At 42.0% G+C, this 19,215-nt stretch overlaps 1 protein-coding gene across 3 annotated transcripts in view; it reads left to right on the forward strand.

The window, feature by feature from the left end:
- LOC143022595 (cGMP-specific 3',5'-cyclic phosphodiesterase-like) overlaps positions 1–19,215 on the forward strand; it is a 347,172-nt gene that overhangs the window by 236,408 nt on the left and 91,549 nt on the right. For all 3 annotated transcript variants that reach the window (XR_012966102.1, XM_076180898.1, XM_076180894.1), the window contains exons 7-9: positions 4,269–4,843; positions 5,557–5,811; positions 12,437–12,644. Coding sequence is in view for 2 of the 3 variants with exons in the window: in XM_076180898.1 (XP_076037013.1) it covers positions 4,269–4,843; positions 5,557–5,811; positions 12,437–12,644 (1,038 nt within the window). In the remaining variant the exon portion in view is untranslated. The remainder of the gene's footprint in view (positions 1–4,268; positions 4,844–5,556; positions 5,812–12,436; positions 12,645–19,215) is intronic.

Below are 19,215 nucleotides of genomic sequence, written 5' to 3' on the forward strand. Positions count from 1 at the left end.
TTCTACAATTCCCATTATGTCCGGTTCTTTTTCTTTCAAATAATCATTCAGTTCATTCAATCCTGTTATCAATCCATCTATATTTGTGTAAGACACTCTTAGTTTTCTGCCACTTCCATTGTGTTCTCTGTTTCCCTTATGTTTTTCTTTAGTATGTCGAACTGCTTTATTTTCATGTTCACTACTCTCCAATAGAATCTCTCTTTCTCTGACTCCGTTCTTTCCTCGTTTTTTGCCTTAGCTTCAATTCTTTTCTGCCTTTCTGCCTCTCTTTCCTCCTTATTCATTTCTCTTTTTATCCATACCTTTTTATATTGATCATTTGTTGCTAGTTTCCCTGTCTTGGATAGAATTTTCTCTGCCGTTGTTTGTGACCTGAATTTAATCTTAATTGGTCTGGTCTTATCTATACTATATTTTCCGAGTCTGAATTTTTCCTCAATTTCCTTTATAATTTCTGGTTCATCTTCCTGGACTAATTTTAATAAACTGCTTACTCTTTCATTTTCCTCCTTGATTCTTGCGGTTCTATCTGGGTTATGTTTCTCTTCCATTCCTAATATAATTATACATTTCTTTTTGTCAGCTAATTCTCTTACTATATTCTCCTTCTGTCTCATCACTTTAATAACTGAGTCTTCATTATGTTCTTTCAATGGCTGTTTGACTATGTCAGTGAATGAAACCTTATTCCCTTCTTGAGTTATTCTCCAATTTTTAGCTTCTGTATCTATTTTCTCTCTGTTTTCATTACTATTCTTCTTCAATTTCTCATTCTCCTCCTTTACATTTCCTAACTGTCTTTTTAGGTCCTCTACTTCTTCAGTTAAGTTTCTGTTAGCCTTCTCTAGTTGTTCCAACCTTTCAATTCTCTGGAAAATGGAGTCTACATTACCTAACTTACGTTCCAAGTCCTCGATCACCTTATCAACTCTCTCCTCTAGTCTTATCAGTCGGGGGGGGGGGGTTGTGTCCCCCCCACCCTCTTTAAATCCCTGGAACATATTCTCGTCACTTTCTACTGTATTGCTCCTCTCTATACTTCTAATCTTTACATTTTTATTTGCCATTTCGTCATCACTGAGCTGGTCCGGTGGTCGTTTCATGTTGACCTTACGCCCGTCTGCCTGGGCCAAGTCCTCCACATCCTCATTTCCTTCCATTTCCCCAGCAATCCCTCCCCTTCTCCTCTTTTCCTACTTACCTACTACCCCACGAGCAATTTCCCCCCACCCTGCAAATACAAAAAGGCACTTCTCTTTGCGTTGGTATCCACAATCTGCACTTTTCTTCAGAGCGTTCTTCAAGCCGTCCGTTCGTTGAAAGTGTGTGTGTGTGTGTGTGTGTGTGTGTGTGTGTGTGTGTGTGTGTTGAAATTCAATGAACGTGTTTATTTCAAGACCATTTCCATTTCAATTCCTTATTGATTGAAAGATCCTGAAGGACTCTTTTACGGAGTCGCAGGCAAATGCTCCTCATTTCTTCACTTTTTGTGCCACAATCTACCGTTCCATCAAACCCAGCAAATCCTTACCGTAAATTTCATCGTGTTGGAATATGTGTAACGACACTGAAGATCAAGAGGCATTCATGTGTGTATGTGTGTGAGTGTGTGTGTGTGTGTGTGTGTGTGTGTGTGTGTGTGTGTGTGTGTGTGTGTGTGTGTGTGTGTGTATGTATGTTTGTATGTATGTATGTCTGGTTTCTCTATTTTTCTGAATACTTCTATGCTGCCATGAAGTCTGCCACTCCATAAATTTGACAATATTTGTTTCCCTGGCGACAAATGAACGGAACCATTTTAGTGCAGCATTCAAGCAGTCCGCGTAGTGTAGGTTCTGGGATATCTAGTTTTGGTGTAGTGTCATCGTGGCGCACTCGGTTGATGATGTAATTGATTGTCCGGTTTACGGGAATCAATTACATCATCAACCGAGTGTACCACGATGACACTACACCAAAACTAGATATCCCAGAATCTACACTACGCAGACTGCTTGAATGCTGCGCTAAAGAGATCTCGTTTATTTGCCGCCGTGGAAACAAATACTGTTAAATTGACGGGGTGGCAATGGGATCCACCTTTGGAGTTTTAATGACAAACTTTTTCATGGGCAGCATAGAAGAAGTATTTATAAAAACAGAGAAACTAGACGTTTACTCTCGCTACATTGACGCCATTTTTATAAAGACCAAGAAGCTGAAAAACTCCAACACCTACTACAAGAGACCTTTAACCTCACTTTCACTATGGAAGATAGCGCTGACAGAGCTTTGCCCCTCCAAACTGAATAATCTTTTAACACAGAAGTGTACACTAAACTCACAAACCCTGGACACTGCCTCAATGGTTCTAGTGAGTACCCTCAGAGATATAAGGACTCTATCATCGGTGCTTACATTCGAAGAGCACTCACCCACTGTAGCACATGGAAACAAGTACACGATGAAATCGAGCGCTTCACCCAAGTACTAATCAATAATGGCTTTAGTGAGAAAGATATTAACCACCAGACCAAGAAAACAATGGACGGCTGGTACAAAGATAATAAAAAAATATATCAAAGTATAGAAAAAAAATTAACATCTATTACATACATTTTCATCAGCCTATAAAGATGAATGTATAATGAAACATATTATAAAAAGGAATATTAAAATAGTTTACCCAGAGAAAAAAATTAATTTGGTGATTTATTATAAGACAAAGAAGACCAGCCACCTCCTTTTTAAAAGCAGCCCCCACCAAGAGAGAAAGGAACTTCAGAAATCACATGTCATCTATAGGTTTATTTGTACACGAAGGAACTGTGAAGCCCTCCTCTCCACCTACATTGGCATGACGACAATGAGGTTATCCCGTCGCCTTTCATACCACCTGACATCAGGATCCCCTAAAAAACATTTAAGAGAAGCACATGGCATAACATTAACAAGAAACATCCTGGAAGAAAACACTGAGATTATACATTAAAGAGTTGAGCCCAACTCTAAATATACAAACAGATGACTTTAGGGCCCTCCCAAACATGAGACAAACCGCCACAAACCCGAGCATGAGACATAACTCCACAATCCCAAGCCCGAGACGAACCCCAGAAGCCCAAGTATACATTTTACCACAACACTAAGTCGGAGGCTGCCCCTAGCACGTGACATTTCTTCACTGCCTGAGTTAACAGGTAACATCTCCCAGATTACCGGTAACCTCCCCTAGTGAAGAGCAAGTGTGTGTGTGTGTATATATATATATATATATATATATATATATATATATATATATATATATACATTTGTGTAATGTCCTTCTTTCGAATAATGCCATGGATCTCAGAAATCTTATGTTTACCCTCACTTCGAGTTATAAGCACTCCATTCGGAAAACTGAGAAAGTCGTTAAAAAGATAGTAGGTACAGAAATTTATCTGATCATCAATCAACCATGTTAACAAGAGAACTTATTGCCCGTCCATATATACATCATATATATATATATATATATATTTTTATATATATATATATATATATATATATACAGTATATATATACATATATGTATATATACATATATATATATATATATATACATATACATATATACATATGCATATATATATATATATACATATACATATATATATATATATATATATATATATATATATTGCACCGATCCCTCCCGAGGCTTAAAGAGGCCAAGATTAACCCCGTGATTAAAACAACTCGACGGGTCCTCCAACCTCGAGGTCTTCCTCGACAGACATGGTCGAGTGCTAGTCAAGGCACTCTCGAGTGGCAGCCAACATCCACGATGGGCCTCGAGTGCCTCTCCAGTCCCCCGAGGACGTCAAAACAAAAAACGAGAAAGAAAAAAATTCTAAAACATTTTTTTTTTTTATAGATTTTTTTCGCAGCTCTGCATCTAGTAGTACGAGTATGATTTGTATTTTCTGGTTCTCGTCAAATAGTTTTGTTAATATGCTCATTGAGTCTTTGTATGGTGTAAGGTAAACTTATTTATATTTATGTTATTATTCTATATTCCTCCCCTCCTTTCTCTCTCTCTCTCTTTCTGTGTGTGTGCGTGTGTGTGTGTGTGTGTGTGTGTGTGTGTGTGTGTGTGTGTGTGTGTGTGTGTGTGTGTGTGTGTGTGTGTGTGTGTGTGTGTGTGTGTGTGTGTAAGGGGGTGACACACTGTCATGGCTCTGTATGTACCAACAGGTCTCATGGCTTTTTTTAACCAACTTCCTCTCCGTCTCCTACTACAGAGATCTCGTCCTCCTCGGAGCCCACCTTCTCCGCCTCTCCGGACGCCAGTTCGAGTACGGCCCCGCCCTTCCAACACGAGGACGACCTGCAGGACCATGAGGAACCCCCTGACGCAGGTGGCGGAGGCGGAAGAAGAAGTGGAGGCGGAGGAGGCCGAAGAGGAAAAGGAGGACGAGGAAGAGGACTCCGTAAAGCAGGAAGCCGAGGAGGAGGAGGAGGAGGTGGAGGCGTCGGGGACGACGTCGACTCGGGCGACGAGACCGACGTCGAGGACGACGAGGAGTCGGAGGACATCGAGCCCAGGTACCTCGAGAGGCGCGAGGAGCAAAGAGGAAAGCTTGGGATGGAGAGGAGGGAGAGTCGGAGGCTTCAGAAGGGCAAGGCCATCCGGCTGGACACCCTGGAGCCGCCGCCGACGCCCACGGCCCTCGCCGGCAGAAGGTCCCAGAGCGGCGACGACGGAGGGGCTTCTCAGACCAGCGAGGAGTCCTTGACGGCGGATGTCGTGACGTCCTACCTGGACCAGCACCCGCAGATCGTGGCCCAATGGCTCTCGCGTAACACGGCCAAGGAGGTGAGTTGTTATTACTATTATCCTTACTACTATATCACTATCACAATGACCCATTATCATTATTATCATTACTACTATATCATTATCACTATGACTCATTATCATTACTACTATGTCATTATTACTATGACTCATTATCATTATCATCCTTATATCACTATCATTATTGTTATCATTACATAGAGGGTCGCCATGTGAAGGAAGCTGTGGTGGTAGAACAGCCTCGGCTGGATATGGTGCTACTGTGTCTTGCAGCATTGCATCTGACCCGGGGAGTGGGCGTGGCCAAAGGTGGGGGGGTGAGGGGGAGAGGGTTCAGGGGCGTTCCTTTGTCCACAAGGAGCTAAGATAAAGGGTGACAACAAATGGGTGAGGGATGGGTGACGTGTGGGTGAATAACTTGGCTGACTATCTTCCTTATAAGGAAGACCTGCTTGTATATAGAATAATATTGTATTGTTACCATCTTCATTATGATTATTATTGTTTGCATTATTTTTTATCATGTCGTTAGAGTTCTTTGTTATTAGTATTAGTATTAATAACATTATTACGGATGTTATCATTATTAGCAATAATATTTATTTTCAAAATTACCGTAACGCCGTTAGAGGGGGAACCTACATTTCATAAACCCTCTAACGCCTTCAGTCACCCCCTTCTGAATAAAGACCATCATTCATATAAACGTCTTCCTCCTCCCCCTCCTCCAGGTCCTCTTGGACATCCTCCAGAAGAACCAGCGGTTGAAGTCGGACGAGGGCGAGCAGCTGTCCCGGGGGAGCAGTTCCAGCTGCTGCAAGTCTCGCGAACAATCTGTTGAAGGACAGCAGCAGCAGCAGCAGGTAGTGGTGCTTGGGGCGACGCCCGCATCCGACGTCAACTACTCGTACCCGAGTCGCCAGGGATCCAAAAACTCATGGCTCTCGACCAAGAAGCCCCACAAGAGCGCCAGCATGCTGCGCAAGGTAAGGCACAATATATATATATATGTACACACACACACACACACACACACACACACACACACACACACACACACACATCATATATATATATATATATATATACATATATGTGTGTGTGTGTGTGTATAATTGTGTAAATGTATAATATATGTATATATATATATATATATATACATACATATATACATATATGTGTGTGTGTGTGTGTGTGTGTGTATAATTGTGTAAATGTATATATATATATATATATATATATATATATATGTGTGTGTGTGTGTGTGTGTGTGTGTGTGTGTGTGTGTGTGTGTGTGTGTGTTTATATGTGTGTGTGTGTGTGTGTCTATTTGTGTATATATATGTATATATATATATATGTATGTATATATATATATATATATATATATATGTGTGTGTGTGTGTGTGTCTCAGTGATATATATATATATATATATATATATATTATATATATATGAAATTTATAGATATATATAAATATATATAAATATATATATGTCAGTGTGTGTGTGTGAGTTAGTGTGTGTGTGTGTGTGTGTGTGTGTGTGTGTGTGTGTATACATATACGTGTATATATATCTATATATATATATATGTATATATATATATATATATATATGTATATGTGTATATATGTATATGTGTATATATATATATATGTATATATATGTATACATACGTATATATATACGTATATGTATATATATATATATATATATATATATATATATGGGAAAGATGGGTGATGAAGAGTCCAATTTCATTTTTGACCAATTTTGCCCAATAATGCTTCCTCAGAGAAACAATGTTATAAAGAGAAATAAGGTAAACATATATACATATATATATATATATATATATATATATATATATATATATATTACATATATATATACATATATATAATATATACATATATAATATATACATTATATAATATATATATATATATATATATATATATATATGTATGTATGTATGTAAGTATATGTATGGGAAAGATGGGTGATGAAGAGTCCTTTTTTTTTTTTTTTTTTTTTTTTTTTTTTTTTTTTTTTTCTTTTACCAATTTCGCCCAATAATGCTTCCTCAGAGAAATAAAGTTATAAAGAGAAATAAGGTAAACATATATAGTAACAGGGAATATTGTGAAGAGCTTCGAAGAGTTCAGCCGGAGTCAGGCCTGCTTCGGTGGTATTTTGTCCTGATAATTGCTGGGGCTTTTTGTATCTACCCTGGTGTTGTAATGTCCTGGTGATTATTGCTATAGCTGCGGTGGTTTTGCCCATTTAATGTCACCCGTTCTTTGGTTTGTGTTCTTATTCATAGCAATGTATAATCCTTCTAGTACTTTTGTTCTCTGTCTGGATAAGTTTTCATCTAGTATTTCTGCTGCTTCCCATTTTGGTAAATGCCCCTTTTCTTTGACATGATTAACTAATGCACTCGTCTCACGATGGTGTCTGACATATGTTCTATGCTCACAGAGTCTTTTCTCCACTTCTCTATGTGTTTCTCCACAATACAAATGCTCACAACCTGTACACAATACTTCGGTTCTTGCTATGATCTTCTTCAATCTTCAATCTTCTTCAACCAAGTTGTGTATTATCTTGCCGGCGTCGGTCACGATGGTTAAGCCGGAGGTTCTCAACGTTTGTCCTAATTTGTCTGTCGGGATGGAAAGGGGGACTACTAGAAAACGATTGTTCAATTTTTCTTTTTCATTCCGTTTTCTGATCAACTGGGCTTTTGTCAGTAAAGACGCTAATTGTCTTTTTGGATAACCCAGTTTTGTGAATGCGCCAGTCACATAATTGATCTCTTCTTCGATGTATTCTGGGCTACATATTCTATGAGTTTGAATAAACAACTCTATTACTACACCCAAATTTGTTTTTCTGTGGTGTGCAATTAAGAAGTAAAAGAAATCATCTTTATCTGCCGTCTTCCTGTATACTTTAAATTTCACCCTGTCATCGTTCTAATGATGACTGTATCTAGAAATGTTAAAGATTCGTCCGCTTCTATGGTGAACTGTATTTATTATGGACTTCATTCAGTTTTTGTAAAAACATGTCTTTATTAGTATCATTGAGCGTAACTATTAGACAGTCGTCGACGTAACGATACCACTTGGAGCCACTATCGATTGTCTTGTTATCATTATACTTTTCTATTGTCTCCATAGATAAAGAAGCTGCCACTGCACTCTATGGAGAATCCATAGGAAGACCTTCGTGTTGTCGAAAATCTTGTAGATTGAAACTAAATGAGCCGAAATTGAAGCATAATTCAATCAGTTTTAAACAATCCCTTTTGTTCAACGGTGGCATTTTCATCGATATGATGAGTCACCGGCATCAACATTTTTACTTCCGACTTCCCACGCAGCACACATGATCTCACGCCAATTAGAAGCACGGATCATGGCCCGCCCGTGTATGTAAAGGATGGAAATCGCCCGAAGATTTAGATCGCCTCCTTAGAGTAGCATACGTGAGCCTAGCTCGCTGCTTCTTGCTTTCTCACCTCCCCTATCCCCGCAAACAGATCGCCTGGAGACACGACTTGAAACACAGTCGTCACCTCCCTCGCCGTTTTGCCCCCCTCCCTCACTGGCGTCCAACTTTCATTGTTAAATAAACCAACTCTCCTTCTACCAGAATTAGCCTTCAATTATCCTAACTGGCTGCCCAACTTTGGGCAGACTATCAGCCTTATATATATATATATATATATATATATGTATATATCTATATATATATAATATTGTGTGTGTATTATCATGTAGAGGACTTCAAAGTTTACTAAATCTCACCCATTATTCTTTATTTTCAGATATGTTGTTTATCTGAGGAAATTCTTTTCAACAATAAATCGTCGGAAACAAGTAATAATAGTGTTACTGAATTTTTAATTTAATAAAGAACACATTTGTCATTCACAGTTCAATTTCGGACGTTAATAAATATATTTTTATTTATTTATTCATTTATTTACTTATCTTTTGTTTTTAAATAGTTTCTTTTCATTAAGTATTTATTTATTTTATTTGTTTATCTAATGATAACTGTTGCCTCGAATTTCACTGATTGGAAACCCGCAGCCCAGGCAGCAACTGGCAACGATCCTTAGGTTCGTCTATAAATCGTTCTATGAAGAAACCTTAGCCTGATACATGTCTTCTATTAGTGCGGGATTGTTTCTGTCATCGGTTGAAAGGAAGTGGATGAGATCAGTCGCCGGTTGCCAGCTCTCCTTGTGCGAAAAAGATTAAGAAATAATCATTCATTACATTGAAGTCTTTCAAATCACCAAATCCGTGATGGCGCAATCAAAGCTTCACGACAGCAGTGTTTGATCCTTTGACAGCTGAAGGCTCGTTTCACACGTATCGACATTTCGCCGTGCGCCGTCCACGACACGACGTCGTGTTCTCAAATAAGCATAGGTGTCTATGGACTCATTAACACGTGGTCGTGGTCGTGATGTGCTCAAGGCTCGTTTCACACGTATCGACTTTTCGCCGTGCGCCGTCCACGACACGACGTCGTGCTCGTGGTCGTGACGTGTGAAAAGGTCCATAGACACCTACGGTTATTCGAGCGCACGACGTCGCGTCGTGGACAGCACACGGCAAAAAGTCGATACGAGTGAAACGAGCCGAATTTGAGGAAGATCTTTAGTTGGGACCAAAGTTTGGTACCTGCATGAGGTTTTCTTGTAAGATGGACGTCAGATAAAATCATCTCCCCGCCACCCATGCAATGCAACGAGTTACAATGATGGAACAAGAAGGCCGACAGGAGACGTTAAGGTCAACAATTAGGTCGGATGCAAAGAATAAATAAATGAATAAAAAAATAAAAATAAAAACAATAGAAAAATAAATAGTTGCATAAACATAAGATAACTAAATGAATTAAATATAATAATGATAATAATAATAATAATAATAATAATAATAATAATAATGATGATAATAATAATAATAATAACAATGATAATAATAATAATAATGATGATAATGATATAAACAAATTTAAGAATAAACAAAACCAAACAAGTGAATAAATGAACAAATAAAAAGGGTACATAAAATGACTATGAAATTTAAATTAGATATGAAATATTAAATAAACAATAAATACATAAATACAACTCACTTCCTCACCTAATTTGATATCAAAGATTATAAAGTTGAAATGACCAACCCTGGTCGTCGTCGTCGTGTCCCTTTTCACGCAAGTGCCGGTCGAGGGATTCACCTGCGGCGTCATTCTCGACAAAGCCCACTCGCCACAATAAGGTACGTCCCAAGTTAGGTCAGGCTAGGTCAAACTAGTTTAGGCTAGGTTAAGATAGTTTAGGTTAAGCTAGGCTAGGCTAAGGTAGTTTAGGTTAAGTTTGACTAGGTTACGTGTGGTGTGGTTACGTTAGGTCAAGCTATGTCAGGCTAGGTCAAACTAGTTTAGGCTAGGTTAAGATAGTTTAGGTTAAGTTAGGCTAGGCTAAGGTAGTTTAGGTTAAGTTTGACTAGGTTAGGTGTGGTGTGGTTACGTTAGGTCAAACTAGGTCAGGCTAGGTCAAGCTAATTTATGCTATTTTAAGCTAGGTTAAGTTAGGTTAGGATAAGGTAGTTTAGGTTAAGTTAGATTAGGTTAGGTGTGGTGTCATTAGGTTAAGTTGGGATTGGTTGGGTTAAGCTAAGCTACGTTAGGTTAGGTTAGGCTAGGCTGAGCTACGTTAGGTTAGGTTACCTTAGGCTTAGGTAGATTTGGCTAGGTTAAGCTAGATTAGGCTAGGTAAGGTTATGCTAAGTTAGGTTAGGCTAGTTTAGGTTAGGTTAGGCTGTAATACGTTACGTTAGGATAAGTTAGGAAAGATTATAGTCTTCAACCCGACAAACGATTAAAAATGAGATAAAAAATCGCTATGATTATTATCATTATTATTATTATTATTATTATTATTATTATTATTACTATTACTATCATTATTATCATTATCATTGTTATCATTACTATTTAGTATTTGATTCCGACGATTCCTTATTGAAAATATTTTCCTTGAAAAAGAAAAAGAACATAAGAACATAAGAATGAAGGAGAATGCAAGAGACCATAAGGCCTACACTAGGTAGTACTATGAAATTTCGGGCAAAATGTACATATAAGTATGAATGTATGTGATTTAGTTCTGCCTAAAACCAAACAATTTTATTCCGGTCGGCCTTCTACGATGACCTCATCAGTCCCTCTCTTCTGGTTGGCGCCGCCAAGCCATTTCATTCAGCTCAAGGCAGGACCACCTGGCGCCAATCCATCGAACCTCCGCATTAAAAGAAAAGGAGAGAAAAATGGAGAAGGAGAGGGGAAGAGAGGGAATAAGAGAGAAAGAGAGAGAAGGAAAGAGAGAAAGAGATAAAAAAGAGAGAGAGAGGGAGAGGGGGAGATAGAGAGTGAAAGAGAGAGAAAGAGAGAGAGATAGAAAGAGAAAGAGAGAGGAAAAGAGACAGAAAGAGAGAGGGGGGTTGAAAGAGAGAGACAGAGAGAAAGAGAAAGAGAGAGGAAAAGAGACAGAAAGAGAGAGGGGGGGGTGAAAGAGAGAGACAGAGAGAAAGAGAGTGAAAGAAAGTGAAAGAGAGAAAGATACAGAGAGAAAGAGGGAGAGAGAAAGAGAAAGAGAGAACGAGAGACAGAGAGAGAGAGAGAGAGAGAGAGAGAGAGAGAGAGAGAGAGAGAGAGAGAGAGAGAGAGAGAGAGAGAGAGAGAGAAAGAAAGAGGGAGAGACAGAGAAAGAGAGAGAGTTCTTTTGAACTTTGAGTGAGGACCCTCAACTCGTGCAATTGAGAGCGGCAGTTGCTAATTAGCAATTCATAACCGACGCGTTTAAAAGGACCATTCAAGTGTACAGTCTCGCACAAACGTGCTGTTCGGAGGCTTCAAATGGGACGACTGAAGTCTCGCAAAAGTTGGTACGCCTGTGTGGCTGATGTTTCGGTAACGTTGGTACTCCTGAGCGATTCATTCTGTCCTAGAACGTGCCTGGCGATATTAATCAGCTGAAAGTGGACCCCCGGGGGTTGAATCTACCACAAATTGTCATTATTAGTTTTATCATTACTATTATCATTCTACTCGGACTCGTTATGGACCAAGAGGTCTCCTGTCGGTAGTTTGTCTTTATCATTGTAACTCATTATCCGTATTAAAAAAAAAAAAAAAAATAGGGATGTGATGTCTCCAGAGATGTTCAACGTAGATATGAACATCCTCAACATGTGTTATACTAATGACCCACTTTCGGAGAAGAATAAGCCAGAGTAAAAAGATCCGTATATTTCGATCACTATCTGTGATCCTCTTCAGCAGATATTGATCAAAATATACGGATCTTTTTACTCTCGCTTATTCTTCTCCGAAAGTGGGTCATAAGTCCAATTTTACCAACGTGCTACGACATTACTTTGTAGTGATGTATTATACTTATACTTTATGGATTCCGTTCTCGCTACAGACTGATGATTCAAGTCAGCTGGGCAGGAATCCCTTGTTCGTACCATAAGGTCACCCTCATCTCCAACCGCCCTCTCTCTCCATTCCCAGAAGGGCGGGAAGCTGTCGGAACAAGAGCTCTTCATGGAACTGATCCGGGACATCAGCACGGAGCTCGACATCGACGTCCTCTGCCACAAGATCCTGGTCAACGTCGGACACCTGACCCAGGCTGACCGGGGGTCGCTCTTCCTCGCCCAGGGGCCGAAGCCCAAGAGAGTCCTCGTGGCCAAACTCTTCGACGTCACTGTCGACACGGGTAAGTAGTTCCTCTCAAGGTTCCTTCTTCGTCAGGTTATCCTCGAGGTGGAACTCCGGCGGGCTCAGGGGTCCAGCGTTCGCTTCGAGAGACGAAGTGGTTCCTCTCAAGGTTCCTTCTTCGTCAGGTCACCCTCGAGGTGGGCCTCCGGATGACTCAGGGATCTCGCACTCGAATCGAGAGCGACCTATCTGAGTTCGAGTCCACAGAGGGGATGACTCGTAACTGAATAGAATCGTCTTGAGTTAGAATGAAACGTGGCGTGCACGGTAAAGTTGTTTCCTCCAGAATCCTTTCCTCCCCCCTCCTCCTCCTCGTCCTTTTCCTTCTCATCCTCTTCAGCCTCTTCTTCGCTCCCTCCCTCTTCTTACTCTTCCTCCTCCTCTTCCTTCCTTCCGTGCTCATACTTTCTTTCACCATCACATTTTACTCGTTTTCTCTCTCTCCCTCCTCTTTTTCTTCCTCTCTCCTTCCCTCGAGCTTCCCTTTCACCATCACACTTCTCCTCCATCTCCCCCTCTTTCCCCTCTTAGTTCCCCATTTCCCCTCACATTTCTCTTCCATTTCCACTCTCGTCCCCCTCTTCCCTTGTTTCCCTCCCAATCCACTCTTACAATCCTCTTCCTCCTACTCCTCCCTCCACCCTCATACTCCCCTTATTTTCCATCTCCCCTCCCTCCTCTCCCTACCTCATCTTCCTTGGTCCTTCCTCCCTCCTCCAATAATATTGGTACGCACAATTAAGTGATAACAAGGCCTTCCCCCCACCCCATCCACTCCCCCCATGCTCGTGGTCCTTACCCCCCCCCCCTGCCTCCAAAACCAACCAACCCCCGCGACCTCAGGGTAAGGGACCACATAAGTAGGATTTTTTTTTCTTTCAAGAACCTAACCTGGATCTATTATATTCTGTCTCCCTCTGTCTATAACCTAAAAAAAGCGGAGATAGTTTATTTATTTTCATTTATCTGTTTATTATCCGTCGCCTCGCCATTTTATTTAGCCGAGGGAAGCCTGAAACGCTTCCCTGTGAAGCTTCGACGGAAAGCTGGAGAAGGTCTCCGTGACTTCGAGGAGCTGTTGGCGACTTCGAGTGTCTTTATCGACGGCGACTCCGGAGGTCACGTGACGGCGAGACCAAAGATTCTTTGTGCTACTTCGGCGTTGAGCTTCGCGAAAAAGATATCATCGACTTCGAGGAGCTGTCGGCAACTTCGAGTGTCTTTTTCGACGGCGACTCCGGAGGTCACGTGATGGCGAGACCAAAGATTCTTTGTGCTACTTCGGCGTTGAGCTTCGCGAAAAAGATATCAGCGACTTCGAGGAGCTGTCGGCGACTTCGAGTGTCTTTTTCGACGGCGACTTCGGAGGTCACGTGACGGTGAGACCAAAGATTCTTTGTGCTACTTCGGCGATGAGCTTCGCGAGGAAGATGTCAGCGACTTCGAGTATCGACTTTGCAGGTTCGAGAGTGGGTTTGTAGTTCACCTGAGGGTGACATCGAGGACGTTCCTCGTGACACTTCGGCGAGGAGCTTCCTGAAGAAATCAAAGATTTCGAGTACTGAGTTTGATGGAGGCGGAGAGTTTTCGTGAAGACATCGCGATGACGACCTGGAGGTTTCAGAGTCTTCAGAGGAGGACACTTCGATACTTCGAGGTTCTCCCGACTTTGACGACAAACAAATCAGCAGACGAGGTCAGCGAATGTCACCCTCGAGCTGCTCCTTCTCGGCCTTTAAGGGTGCTAGGTTGACACCCTAAGAGTTCCGGTGGGCCCTCAGCGAGTTCCCGATAAACCTCAGCGAGTTCCCGATAAACCTCAGCAAGTTCCCGATAAGCCTCAGCAAGTTCCCGATGGACCCCAGCGAGTTCCCGCCTGCCCTCATCGAGTATTTCGAAAGGCGATAAGGCCACAAACATTCAACTTTTTATTTTTATTTATTCATTTTGCCGATTCCCCGATGTTGGGGTTCGGGTTCGGGTTCGGTTGGGCTGTTGTGAAACAGGGCTGAAGTTCGTGTGACCCAAACCTATTTCGTGCCTCTCTCTCTCTCTCTCTCTCTCTCTCTCTCTCTCTCTCTCTCTCTCTCTCTCTCTCTCTCTCTCTCTCTCTCTCTCTCTCTCTCTCTCCCGTTTTCTTCCTTTCCCCTTACCGGCTACATTATATATGCGTCTAATCAGGTGTAAACATGTGTATATGTAAATATGCATGTATAGGTGTGTGTGTGTGTGTGTGTGTGTGTGTGTGTGTGTGTGTGTGTGTGTGTGTGTGTGTGTGTGTGTGTGTGTGTGTGTGTGTGTGTGTGTGTGTGTGTGTGTGTGTGTGTGTGTGTGTGTGTGTGTGTGTGTGTGTGTGTGTGTGTGTGTGTGTGTGTGTGTGTGTGTAGGATATATCTGGCTCCTGTTATAGCCTTAATTAGAATAATTAATCTTATTTTTCCGCGAAATGAGAACATTTGCAAATGGAAATCAAGTCGACCATTTGCAACAAAGAGGAAAAAACAAGAAGAATAAGAAGAAGAATTAAAAGAAGAAGGTAAGGAGGAAGAAGAACAAGAAGATGAGAATGAAGAAAGAAAAGAAGATGAAGAGGAAAAAATACGTTAAAAAAGGAGGGAGGAGTACAAGAAGAAGAGGAGGAAGAAGAAACAGAAGATAAAAAGGAAGAATAAAACGTAGAAAAGGAGGGAAAAGAGGAAGAAAAGGAAGAGGAAGAAGAAACAGATGAAGAAGAAGAAGAAGAAGAAGGAGGAGGAGGAGGAGGAGGAGGAGGAGGAAGAGAGAGCAGAACCTTTGAGTTAACGAGATTTCGAAAAAGGTAAACCAATTATTCAGGTGCAGAAGCAGCAGCAGCAGCAGCAGCAGATGGGGGCGGGGGCAGATTTCTCTGCCAAGTTGGTCTGAACAGTATATGGGGAGGAGAGGAGAGGAGAGGAGAGGAGAGGGGAGGTCAGGAGGAGGAGAAGGAGGAGGTGGAGGGGAGGAGGAGGCGAAAAGGTAGGTAAGGAAAAAGAGAAGGAGGATGAATATGAGGAAGAGGAGGAGAAGGATAAGAAGGAGGAAGAGGAGGAAAGAAGAAGAAGAGGAGGAGAAGGATAAGGAAGAGAAAGAGGAGAAAAGATAAGGAGGAGAAGAAAGAGGAGAAGGAAAAAAGAGAAGATGGAAGAAGTGGAGGAGAAGGAAGAGAAGGAAGAGTAGGAGGAGGATCAGAATGAGACAGTTCAGAAGGAGGAGGAGTAGGGGAGGAGGAAGACACTGAGAAGGAGGAAGAGGAGAAGGAACAGAAGGAGGAGGAAGATGAGGAAAAGGTCGATGAGAAGAAGGATAAGGATGAGAAGGAGAAAAGAGGAGAGAGAGGGAAGGAGGGAGAGAGAAGGAGGGAGAGGGAGGGAGGGAGAAGAAGGGAGTGGATGGTGGGAAGGAGGGAGGGAGAGAGAAGGAGGGAGGGGGAGGGAGGGAGGGGGAGGGAGGGAAAGGATGGTGGGAAGGAGGGAGGGAGAGAGAAGGAGGGAGGGAGAGAGAAGGAGGGAGGGGAAGGAGAGAGTAGGGGAAGGAGGGAGATAGAGGAAGGGAAAGGAAGGAAAGGAAGGAAAGGGGGAGGGAGGGAGAAAGAGGGAAGGGAATGGAGAGAGGGAGACGGAGAGAGGGAATGGAGAGAGGGAGACGGAGGGAGGGAATGAGGGAGAAGGAGGGAGGGAGTGAAGGAGAGGGAAGGAGTGAGGGAGAGGGAGGAAGGGAAGGAAGGAGGGAGAAGGGGAGAGGGAGGAGGGAAGGAAGGAGGGAGAAGGAGAGAGGGAAGGAGGGAGGGAAGGAGGGAGGGAAGGAGAAAGGAAGGAGGAAGGGAGAGGGAGGGAGAAGGAGGGAGGGAGAAGGAGGGAGGGAGGGAGGGAGAAGGAGGGAGGAAGGGAGGGAAGGAAGGAAGGAAGGAGAAGGAGAGAGGGAAGGAGGGAGGGAAGGGGAAGAAGGAGAAAGGGAGAGGGAGGGAGGGAGGGAGAAGGAGGAAGGGAGGCAGAGGGAGGGAGGCAGGGAGAGAGAGAGAGGGCAGCAAAAAAGATACGTACTGAGGCGTGCTGGCGTCAGATGCCAAACAATTCTATTCGTTTGTCTGAACAACCTTTCAGCTGAAATTACTCTCGGCAATTACCTCATTGGCAGTCTCCAGCCCCCCCCCTCTCTCTCTCTCTTTCTCTCTCTCTCTCTCTCTTTCTCTATGAAAGAGACCATAGAATTGTTAATGTTTCACTGAAACAATTAAAGGGTCATTTTATTTTGTCCTTTTTAGTCTCCAAAACGTGACCTTACCTCTCCCCCTCAACTCATTTCTATTAATTAATTTAATTTATTTTGCTAATTTATGAAAATCTGAGTGACAAAGTAAACAAATTCAAACGCACACAAGCACAGCCACACGCCACGCTCAAGGCACGAAAAGTTTTCGGTAATGCCCATTACTGTCCCCCTTGAGCAAAGGGGGTTTGCGTGTGGTATGCGTTATGTGTAAGGTCACAGCAATCACTCACAGATCGGGGTTCATGAGCTCCGAGCTCTCATACAGTTGAGAAACTGTTGTTGGTCACACAACCGGCACGTGGTCCAGGGAATGATGAATGGCAAATGGCGGATTGTTTTCGTCTAAATTAGACATTTTCTGAAGCGCAGACGATTTTTTTTTCTCGGATAATTAGAGCTTTTACTGCTTCCAGGAGTGGAGAGGATGGAGGAGGAAGGAGGAGGAAGGGGAGGAGGAGGAGGAGAAGAGGCAGGAGGAGGAGGGGGGGAGGAGGAGGAGGAGGAGGAGGAGGAGGAGGAGGAGACATGAGATAAATGACGAGGAGAGAGATGGAGGGGAGAAGAGGAATTGAAGGACAAAGAAGACAAGGAGGAGGAGGGGAGGAGGAGAGGGAGGAGGAGGAGAAGACATGAGATGAATGACGAGGAGAGAGATGGAGGGGAGAAGAGGAATTGGAGGACAAAGAAGACAAGGAGGAGGAGGGGGAGGAGGAGGAGAGGGAGGAGGAGGAGGAGGAGAGGGAGGAGGAGGAGGAGGAGGGGAGGAGGAGAGGGAGGAGGAGGAGAAGACATGAGATAAATGACGAGGAGAGAGATGGAGGGGAGATGAGGAATTGGAGGACAAAGAAGACAAGGAGGAGAATGAGAGACAAGGGAGATGGAGGAAGAACAGGAGGAGGAAGAACAGGAGGAAGAGGAGGAGGAGGAGGAGAGGTAAGAAGTAAAAAGGGAGAGAGGAGGAGGAGGAAAAGGAGGTGAAGGATGCGCAGGGGGAAGGAGAGGGAGGGAGAGTACGGGGAGGAGGAGGAGGAGGAGGAGGAGGAGGAGTACGGAAGAGGGAAAGGAGTAAGAGTGAGAGGGGGAGAAGAGAAGAAGGAGGAGGAGGAGAGTGTGCGAGAAGGAAGTCGTAAGAATGACATGGAGAATGGGGGCAGGGCAAGGAAGGAAGGATTGAGAAGGGGAATAGATAAAGATGTAGCAGGAAAAGTGTATGTATATATGTGTATATACATATATATATATATATATATATATATATATATACATATATATATACATATATATATATATATAATATATATAATATAAATAATATATATATATATATACACATATATATATATATATATATATATATGCTGGTACATTGTGACAAGTTGTTGAAGGTGGAAAAAAGAAGTCACGGGTCTAGTTCCGAGTCTTTTTTATCTATTTATTATTATTATTATTATTATTATTCCTGGCCGGTTTTGCTCTATGCTTATTCAGAGGAAGCATAGAGCGAAACCGGTCAGGAATAAATTCAGAAACTCAGAACTAGACACATGACTTCTTTTTCCACCTTCATTACACACACACACACACACACACACACACACACACACATATATATATATATTTATATATATATATATATATATATATATATATATATATATATACATATATCGGTTTTGGTACTATGTTCTGCCTTTCCTCTTCTTTCTCAAGTCCGGAGTATGTTTCCGGTCCTGGAGGCTACAACGTAGTAGGAAAAAATTATATATATATATATATATATATATAGATATATATATATATATATAATATATATATATATATATATATATATATATATATATATATATATATAATATATGTGTGTGTGTTGTGTGTAGTGTGATGTGTGTGTGTGTAGTGTGAGTGTGTGTGTGTGTGTGTGTGTGTGTGTGTGTGTGTGTGATGTGTGCGTGAAGGTGTAAGAAGAAAAAACCGGTCTAGTACTAAGTCTTTTTTTTTTTTTTTATTTCACTTCCCCCCCACCCGCCCCCTTCTTCCCGGCTCTATGCTTTTTCAGCCAGGAATTTTCCTTCAGGAATAAATTCCTCGGAACTAGACCCATGACTTCTTTTTCCACCTTCATCCTATATATTTATATACTATATATATATCTCTCTTCTCTCTGTCTCTCTCTCTCTCTCTCTCTCTCTCTTCTTGCGCCGCGCGCATATTTTTAGGTATCTGTGTATGTATATCCTTTACGGAGGGTGCTCGCATATCTAACTGTACACATGTATATC

This window comes from Oratosquilla oratoria, chromosome 3, assembly GCF_046742065.1.
Source record: "Oratosquilla oratoria isolate Oo_2021 chromosome 3, ASM4674206v1, whole genome shotgun sequence".
NCBI lineage: Eukaryota > Metazoa > Arthropoda > Malacostraca > Stomatopoda > Squillidae > Oratosquilla > Oratosquilla oratoria.